Source organism: Nanorana parkeri, unplaced genomic scaffold, assembly GCF_000935625.1.
Source record: "Nanorana parkeri isolate BGI_ZX_2015 unplaced genomic scaffold, ASM93562v1 scaffold1480, whole genome shotgun sequence".
NCBI lineage: Eukaryota > Metazoa > Chordata > Amphibia > Anura > Dicroglossidae > Nanorana > Nanorana parkeri.
The window spans coordinates 53-9,779 of record NW_017307748.1 but is presented as its reverse complement, the minus strand read 5'-3'; the positions used below and the strand labels follow the sequence as shown (position 1 = coordinate 9,779).

The 9,727-nt window shown below is 43.9% G+C and overlaps 1 protein-coding gene across 1 annotated transcript; it reads right to left on the bottom strand.

Moving 5' to 3' along the window:
• Positions 1-1,098: 1,098 nt before the first annotated feature.
• Positions 1,099-9,495, bottom strand: FAM160B2 (family with sequence similarity 160 member B2). The gene is made up of 5 exons (XM_018570220.1): positions 9,421-9,495; positions 8,024-8,167; positions 7,643-7,783; positions 5,433-5,533; positions 1,099-1,309 (listed from the first exon to the last, which is right to left on the bottom strand). Exons 1-5 carry the CDS (start codon positions 9,472-9,474, stop codon positions 1,207-1,209), a joined length of 543 nt encoding a protein of 180 aa, XP_018425722.1. The 5' UTR covers positions 9,475-9,495; the 3' UTR covers positions 1,099-1,206.
• Positions 9,496-9,727: the final 232 nt, after the last annotated feature.

The window sequence follows — 9,727 nt, the reverse complement described above, 5'->3', positions numbered from 1 at the left end:
TAGTGAACAAAGTCAAGAAACATCGGGCGCCCAGTGAGTAAAAAGTAATGTGCTCAGCTCTCAGTTTCAGTGTCCATTTTAGAATGCACACCTTACATTGTGGGTAGGCAAACTATATGTCCCTCCATCTTCTGTGGAACTGCAAGTCCCATGAGGCACTGCAAGTCTCCAAGCATGACGTCCAAAAGGTAGTTGGAGATCCGAAATTTGGCTACCCCTGCCATACATCATGCCATGTGCTGGGATGGGTATCCCCTTTTGGCGGTCCAGGAGTGGAATCAGTCCATAGGAAGTATTTGCTCTAAATGGCCAATGAAATTCCAAAAGCTACTAGCCAAGTATATTGATTTTTACTTACCGGGTGCCCAATATTTCTTAGGCATTGATGATATTACATAAAGAGTGATTAAGTCCGGAGTGTGGATGATTCTTTTCTATGGAATAGCTTATGGGGCTGTACTGTGTAGGGCCCAACAATTGTTCTCCGGCACTGGCTGCGTCTACACAGAGACTTCCCATAGACTTATATGGGACTGTAGCTCTAGTGTTGGAATGCAGCCACATTCACGTCTATGGAGCATTGCTGTGCAAGCTGTGCCAGCGCTGGAGTAATTGTTGAGCCCTGCTAATGAACACAACCATATACACTGCATAGAAGGTATAACACTCCAGCTGTACATTCATACCGGACCTTATTCATACAGCTACCAATGGAACGATCTCAGACAACCAATCAGATTTAAAATGTAATTCTGTAGTTTGAATCCCATTGGCTGAGACAGTTCTTCATTCAGATAGCGTTGTACGTGAGGCCCGAACACGGCATGAAAACACAAAGAGTGACACCAACCCCAGGAGGAGATTGTAAAATAGCATTAAAAGGGATCAGAGTATAAAACCCTGCAGGGCTGGAGAGGATTAAAAGTCATCAATGGAAATAAAATCGATGTGAAGAAACCTTGTAGCAGCGAGAGATACACACGTATTGCCGCAATAGGCGGCTCAGTATCTACAGGTTGATGACTTGATAGGACACATCAATAGGAGGACGGTAAGGCACAGTACCGGTGGTCAAGCTGGCTTCCTGGTGGTCCAGGAGAGAAGGCACATGAAGGTATAAAACCACTTATTTAGTCCTTGATGTCCCTATAACAAGGACAGTGTTACTTATTGCACTGGAATCCATGGCCATGTCCAAGTCACTGGTTAAACACCGAGTGGGTGACGGGTGACACAAGCCGCTGCCGCCAGCTCCTTGCAGAACTCCTCCAGGACTACCACTCCGCGACACAGAGTCTCATGGCCCAGTCTGCCAAAGGGAAACAGGGAAGACCATTACTCTGAGAAGCTGTTCAATGATGCCGACAATAACTGTGGAGATGTTCAGACAGTCTATATTATGTGAAGGATTAACACACTTATAACAAAGGCCATTCCACACAGAGGTCACCATATATTCAGATGCCAACACCACCCTGAAGCAATTCATCACACCATAGGGTCTAGATTAAACACACGGCATGCAGACAGGCCATTGGCCGGAATGTTTTTTTTGGTCTGATTTATAGCAGCAATAAAAGGAGATACAAAGTTGAGTGCCCCGGGTTATGTGAACTCTTATATATGTGATGCAATGAGACATTAGAAGACCTTCTGTCCTAAGAAGGCTTTGCTGTATGTGTTCGGCTGGAGGACTTCTGATTGCGTTAGGGAAAGGCTCAGGAAAATCAAGTATTATAAATGCTGGCGGCTCTTTACTTTTCCATAAATTGTTTTACTCACTTGCAATGTGCCTTTGAACCACTACAGTTCCCACTCCCTACTTGCATGTCATAGCCCTCTCCTTTTATGCTGGTGTCTCCTCACGGCCTGTGCTGGCCCAGCTTCTCCAACCCTTCCCTCCCTACATAGTATTCCCCTTTCCTCCCTACATAGTTCACCCCTTCCCTCCCTACATATTTCACCCCTTCCCTCCCTACATATTTCACCCCTTCCCTCCCTACATATTTCACTCCTTCCCCCCCTACATAGTACTCCCCTTCCCTCCCTACATAGTACTCCCCTTCCCTCCCTACATAGTAACCCCCTTCCCTCCCTACATAGTACTCCCCTGGCCTCCCTACATAGTACTCCCCTGGCCTCCCTACATCCTATTGATAAGAGTCCTCTCCACTAATAAGAAGTGATCCTATTGATAAGAGCCGTCTGTACTAATAAGAAGTGATCCTATTGATAAGAGCCGTCTGTACTAATAAGAAGTGATCCTATTGATAAGAGCCGTCTGTACTAATAAGAAGTGATCCTATTGATAAGAGCCGTCTGTACTAATAAGAAGTGATCCTATTGATAAGAGCCGTCTGTACTAATAAGAAGTGATCCTATTGATAAGAGCCGTCTGTACTAATAAGAAGTGATCCTATTGATAAGAGCCGTCTGTACTAATAAGAAGTGATCCTATTGATAAGAGCCGTCTGTACTAATAAGAAGTGATCCTATTGATAAGAGCCGTCTGTACTAATAAGAAGTGATCCTATTGATAAGAGCCGTCTGTACTAATAAGAAGTGATCCTATTGATAAGAGCCGTCTGTACTAATAAGAAGTGATCCTATTGATAAGAGCCGTCTGTACTAATAAGAAGTGATCCTATTGATAAGAGCCGTCTGTACTAATAAGAAGTGATCCTATTGATAAGAGCCGTCTGTACTAATAAGAAGTGATCCTATTGATAAGAGCCGTCTGTACTAATAAGAAGTGATCCTATTGATAAGAGCCGTCTGTACTAATAAGAAGTGATCCTATTGATAAGAGCCGTCTGTACTAATAAGAAGTGATCCTATTGATAAGAGCCGTCTGTACTAATAAGAAGTGATCCTATTGATAAGAGCCGTCTGTACTAATAAGAAGTGATCCTATTGATAAGAGCCGTCTGTACTAATAAGAAGTGATCCTATTGATAAGAGCCGTCTGTACTAATAAGAAGTGATCCTATTGATAAGAGCCGTCTGTACTAATAAGAAGTGATCCTATTGATAAGAGCCGTCTGTACTAATAAGAAGTGATCCTATTGATAAGAGCCGTCTGTACTAATAAGAAGTGATCCTATTGATAAGAGCCGTCTGTACTAATAAGAAGTGATCCTATTGATAAGAGCCGTCTGTACTAATAAGAAGTGATCCTATTGATAAGAGCCGTCTGTACTAATAAGAAGTGATCCTATTGATAAGAGCCGTCTGTACTAATAAGAAGTGATCCTATTGATAAGAGCCGTCTGTACTAATAAGAAGTGATCCTATTGATAAGAGCCGTCTGTACTAATAAGAAGTGATCCTATTGATAAGAGCCGTCTGTACTAATAAGAAGTGATCCTATTGATAAGAGCCGTCTGTACTAATAAGAAGTGATCCTATTGATAAGAGCCGTCTGTACTAATAAGAAGTGATCCTATTGATAAGAGCCGTCTGTACTAATAAGAAGTGATCCTATTGATAAGAGCCGTCTGTACTAATAAGAAGTGATCCTATTGATAAGAGCCGTCTGTACTAATAAGAAGTGATCCTATTGATAAGAGCCGTCTGTACTAATAAGAAGTGATCCTATTGATAAGAGCCGTCTGTACTAATAAGAAGTGATCCTATTGATAAGAGCCGTCTGTACTAATAAGAAGTGATCCTATTGATAAGAGCCGTCTGTACTAATAAGAAGTGATCCTATTGATAAGAGCCGTCTGTACTAATAAGAAGTGATCCTATTGATAAGAGCCGTCTGTACTAATAAGAAGTGATCCTATTGATAAGAGCCGTCTGTACTAATAAGAAGTGATCCTATTGATAAGAGCCGTCTGTACTAATAAGAAGTGATCCTATTGATAAGAGCCGTCTGTACTAATAAGAAGTGATCCTATTGATAAGAGCCGTCTGTACTAATAAGAAGTGATCCTATTGATAAGAGCCGTCTGTACTAATAAGAAGTGATCCTATTGATAAGAGCCGTCTGTACTAATAAGAAGTGATCCTATTGATAAGAGCCGTCTGTACTAATAAGAAGTGATCCTATTGATAAGAGCCGTCTGTACTAATAAGAAGTGATCCTATTGATAAGAGCCGTCTGTACTAATAAGAAGTGATCCTATTGATAAGAGCCGTCTGTACTAATAAGAAGTGATCCTATTGATAAGAGCCGTCTATACTAATAAGAAGTGATACTAGGGTTGCAAGCATCGGTCTTGGAGCCGGGGATCAGGTAGGGAAAAGTGCTTTAGACAATACACTATAGACATCAACGAGGGGTTAAAGGATAACAATGGTCAAACACTATAAGTATGTGTGAATGGAATTTCCGTAAGTTCTCTCCCGCTCCTAATCAGCAGATCCATCTAGAGGTTTGTAAACTTACTTACTGAAGATGCCCATAGGATGGACTGACACCATGTCACTCAGCCCTGTGCGTATGCACTTCCTAGTGTCACCTCTCTCACAGAGTCTGCCTTCTGACCTACAACTGAACAATGTAACATCATCATTGCTTGCTGGAAGCAATGCATGATGGGATATGTGGTCTTGAAAAATTGAGTTTGCATCACATCAAGCGAGAGGGAAAGAGATGCAAAGCACACTGGGAATCCAGGAAGTTGTTGGAAGTGATGGGCAGATGGAAGGCAGCGCTCACTACATAAAAGGAAACATGTCTAGTATGTATTCCTATCACAACGCTGATGTTATAACAGGAGAGTGTATGCCGGGACTTTAACCCTTGCAGCGTGAACATAACCTTACTGCAAGGGTAGTTCTCTATTACCTGGCGATATGTTATAATAAATGTGTCTATTGTAATACATGGGGTCTGTTGCACCCTCTCTCTACAGTTGTGGATATTCTCCTCTGCCATAAGGAGCAGCAGTGCCTGTGTACCCCTCACATACAGGTGAAACTCGAATAATTAGAATATCGTGCAAAAGTAATTGCAGTAAGTGCTGCAAAAGGGGCCCAAACCAAGTACTGAGTACATATGCATGCTTGTACTTTTCAGAGGTCTGATATTGTTCTATGTACAATCCTTGTTTTATTGATTGCATGTAATATTCTACTTTTTTGAGGTTGTGTATTTGGGGTTTTCATGAGCTGTAAGCCATAATCATCACAATGATGACAAATCACGGCTTGAATTATCTTGCTTTGCATGTAATGAGTCTATCTCATATATTACTTTCACCTTTTAAGTTGCATTAGTGAAATAAATGAACTTTGCACGATATTCTAATTATTCGAGTTTCACCTGTACATGGACATCTCCTCTGGATTTGGAGATTCTTGGTGAGAGGACTTCTACAGGGACACTTGGCTCCCAATAGCATGATCTTTAGATGTTACTGGCTGCTGTCCATACAGGAACCCTTTTCTTTAGAATGCATGTTTTGCACATACAAGGTACTTACGGTGCCTCAGGGGTTTCTCCTAGCAGCTGTTGTCTCACAAGGTGCAACGTCTCCTGGAAATTCGTCACTCGCAGGGAGCGCTGAGCCAGATCTGCCACCACCTGCAGCATCACCAAGTGTCAGTTAGATGGGAGAGGTCACCAATGTATATAACAATATCAGAACTCAGGGGAATGTGATTTTCCAGCAATACAACAAAGCCAGCACAGTATGCTCCGTTCACAACAATAACAACCCATTATAGTTGATGAGGATTTCAGCCAATTTCCATCGGAGTAATAACACTTTGTGTGGCAGCACTGGTAGAACTGGTGTGGTTTAATCCCCATCTGCATGCATGCTCCTCCAGTGGTCCATTCCTCCCAAAAACTGTAGATACGTGTACGTTTAAAGCTGCACACCTCTTACCCAAATCTAAAAAAAGATTTATAGACCCATGAGGCTTTCATCTCTCCACCCAGCTCCTCCAACATGTTTCACCTCCAACCAGTGCCTAATGGCAGAGGAATGATCTACGATTAAGCCCCATGAGTTGGTGAAACACATTAGAGCGAGGAGCTGGGTGGAGTGTCTGGAAGCGCGCTGTTCCAATTGATTTTGGTTCTAGCTTTTTGGACGCAGTGAACGGATTTATACTACAAGTGCCTAAGCCCAATCAGATTTGAAAATGAGAGTCACATGGCTGGAAATATCGATCCTGACCCTTTGCGTTATAAGATGTATTAAAGTGTATTTTCACTTTTGCAGCCCAATTGGGATAAAACCTACGTTCTATTTGTTACATGTTCTCATTCACATTATGCATCTACTGTGCTGGCAGATCTCATTAACAGTTGTAAACTAGATTTGTTTTAACAAAGGGTTAAAGAACTAGAAGCATTGTAAAGCTGGCTTCCTAACCAATCGGGAAGCGGGTCATGACGTGCCGCCCTGGTTTTCTGATTGGCTAGGAAGCCAGCTTCACTTGTTGCTAGGCAGCCTGGCTTCCTGACTAATCAGGAAGCCGGGCAGCACCTCAGGAAGCCAGGTCAGGAAGCCAGGCTGCCTCAGCAAGTGAAATATCACCAGCTTCACAGGCTATCAGGAAAACTGGGTGACGGGTCATGATCCACCGCCCGACTTCCTGATAATCAGGGCACAAGGCACCGGTACTTGGTATCGGCGAGTGCCCATATGCTCCAACTGCTACACCATATTCACAGACTATGTAGCAAGGTGCAATGCTGATCCAATAATGTCAGTGCTTTCTAAGTCTCTGACTGAGAGCAGGTATACAGATCATGAGTTCTGACTTCACTCCGTCTTTCCTCATCTCCATTGCTTGCTCCAGGTCAGTTCCTCAAAGTACTGAAGCCAGACAGCTAGCATTTTCCAAAAGCTCAGTAATGGCAGCCTCCATATTTACACTATATGGCAAAACATTTGTGGACGCTTGACCATCACACCCACTATGTGCACGGGTCTCTAAATGTTTGAGTTCGGGTGCTTCTAGTAAAGGCCGTCAATAATACTACAGCCTACAAAGACATGTTAGACAATTGTGGACTTCCAACCTTGTGGCAGCAGCTTGGGGGGTGATCCTTTACGGTTCCAGCAAAAAGTCATATCCAAGAAAGACATGATTTTGCGAGTTTGGTGCGGGGGAACTTGCGTGGCCTGCATCAAAACTGGAACGCAACCCTACTGGACACCTTTGGAATGAACTGGGATGCCTATTTTGAGACCGGCCTTATGTATTTCCATCAGTACCCAATCTCATAAATGCTCCTCTAATTGAACGAGTAAAGATTAGAAACATTGAGCAGCTCTACCCTCTTGTCTCCAATCCCACTGCTTGAACCTCGGTGCCTGGTAAAGCTTCCGCCTCAGGCCCAGTGTGGGGGCTGAAACATGTAAGCATTTGTTTGCTGTTATGCCTTTCTACAAATAAAGTACTGGGTGGACAAATCTCCTTTGCAAGTGCTGGTTTTTTACCTAAAGAATCTCACAGACACTCCAAAATCTTGTGGGAAATGAAGTGGAGGCTGTTAAACTACAAGGTGGAGGTTTTGGGGGCAACTCCATATTAATGCCCATGTTGTTGGAATGGGACGTCCCCATACAGGTGTGATGGTCAGGTGCCCACACGGTGTATCTCAGTAATGGTTTCCTTGAACTGTAGGTGAAATAAAACATGGGGGGTACAAGTAATTTTAGATAAAAGGTCTCACCCGTACGAGCACAGAAAACAGAGATCGGGCCCCCGGGGCCAGATTAATATAAGGATCCAGAAGATACTCCTGGATGTGAGGGTGAGGAAACAGGGCAATGCGAGTGAGTAAGGAAGTGACTTGTAGATTCATTTCATATGGCTGAAAAACAAAAGCAGGTGAAACAGATGGGTTATTACCTGCGAGTCAGACAACATGTGAAAATATGGGCAATCAATTGTACAGCCAACACAGGAACGAAATATACTGATAATCTGTGCGCGGCGATGTTGCTTTAGAATACAAATGTTGCTCCTGCACCACAATACTCTCATAGAGTCCAGTGCAGTGGTAATCAAATCAGCTAGTATGAAGCTGGCCAGAGACAATAAAATACAATACCTGATCGAGGATTCCCCCAAGACGATCAAACACGACCTGCAGGAAGTGACCCTCAAAGAATTCCTCTCCAGAGGTGTCGGTGCTGAAAGGCTGCAGGGCTGCTGGCCAGCTCCAATGTGATGCCAGCTTACAGCAGCTTTGGTGCTGTGTAGAGAAGACAAGACGGCGATGTTACTAACAAACAACAAAATGGTATGGCCTAACCCAGGCGTGAGCAACTCCGGCCCTCCAGCAGTGCTTTAACTACAAATCCCAACATGCCTATGGGAGTCAAGGCTGTTACTGTCAGTCTTGCAATGCTTCATGGGACTTGTAGTCCCACAACAGCTGGAGGGCTGGAGTTGCTCCCTCCTGGCCTAATCCGAAAAGTTGAACCGGACCCAGAACTATAACATTTCTAAGAGCACAGCATTGTTGTAATAGGTACCCGCAAGTACTTGTGCTAGTCTGCAAAACAATCACCGTGTCCCTGTGTGTGGAGCTCTGTAGATCCGAGGCTGAGGCTATACATGGGGCACCGTCAGCTGACCAAATAAGTTTAAGCAACATCTCTGGCCATTTAAATGCCAGACCTTCAGTGGGCAGTAGAGGCTCGGACATTGGATGGCTGAATTCATTAGTACCATAGAAAAGTAGTGCTGTACATAACCTGTGCAGAAACCAGAGCTGTTGGAGGGACCCAGCAAGCCCCACCCTCTAAAGGATGTCCTCATGGCCAGCATCTTTCAACCCTCTTCCTCTGAGCCCAGGTCCTCCTGAACCCGCCCTAGTCTGTGATTGGACAGTAAAAGGAGAAGCAGCACACTAATGAGCTCATCTCTCTGCTCCTATCAGCTCTCTTCTTGTCAGCACAACTGACAGGCTCCTTGTGCCGATTCTTCCTCTCACATTCCAGCCATGCTGTATGGGGACTGGAAGTGGCCGTCAAATACAGGTGCTTACATTGCTTGCATTTAAGAAATACATATAGGGCCGGTTCACACCAGCTGCACGCTAAAATGTTCCCTTTTAGCACATGGCTGGTGTGCAGCAGTGCCTTGTGACATTATAACGCAAGGTGCGGTTTCCTTTTTTTTTTAAAGGAACTTTATTGGCAGTGCACAAAGAGTACACTCCATTCAAAGTCTCCACACAGCAGCATAGTGTGCACTGCGGAGACCTCCGGTGCCATCCAGTGTGCTGGGGAAAAATGTTGCATGTTTTCTGCATCGCACTTCACATCTACATTGTGGTGTAAACAGTATACAGAAAACAATATTTTTTTTCTGTGCCCTTGCGGTGACTGGCATTGATCCAGTGCAGAAAAACACCAGTCTCACCACAACTGGTGTGAACGAGCCCTTAATTAGGGTCTTTTATATGTACCTAGAGCTAAACTTTAACTGCAACCGTCTCACCTGGACCAGAGCATCCTGCAGATAACTATCAAATCCGGAGTCTGAAGACTTCATCTCCTCCGGTACCAGGGATAGGAAACTAAAAGGACAAAGGAGAATGGATCAATGTCATTCATTCACAGCATTATACTCCTCTGTTATTCTATATCAGAGGTGGGCAAACTCCGGCCCCTGCAACTACAAGTCCCATGAGGCATTGCAAGACTGACAGTTACAAGCATGCCTCCCAGAGACAGATATATCATGGAATTTGTAGTTTCACCACAGCTAGGGGGGCAGAGTTTGCCTAGCCCAGCTGTAAAGGATA

Coding starts and splice junctions, on each gene's coding strand:
- FAM160B2 (XM_018570220.1), bottom strand. CDS start 9,474: ATGAAGTCTTCAGACTCCGGATTTGATAGTTATCTGCAGGATGCTCTG. Junction 7,784..8,023: donor TTGGGGGAATCCTCGATCAG/GTATTGTATTTT, acceptor TTTGTTTTTCAG/CCATATGAAATGAATCTACA. Junction 5,534..7,642: donor TGTTTTCTGTGCTCGTACGG/GTGAGACCTTTT, acceptor GTGATGCTGCAG/GTGGTGGCAGATCTGGCTCA.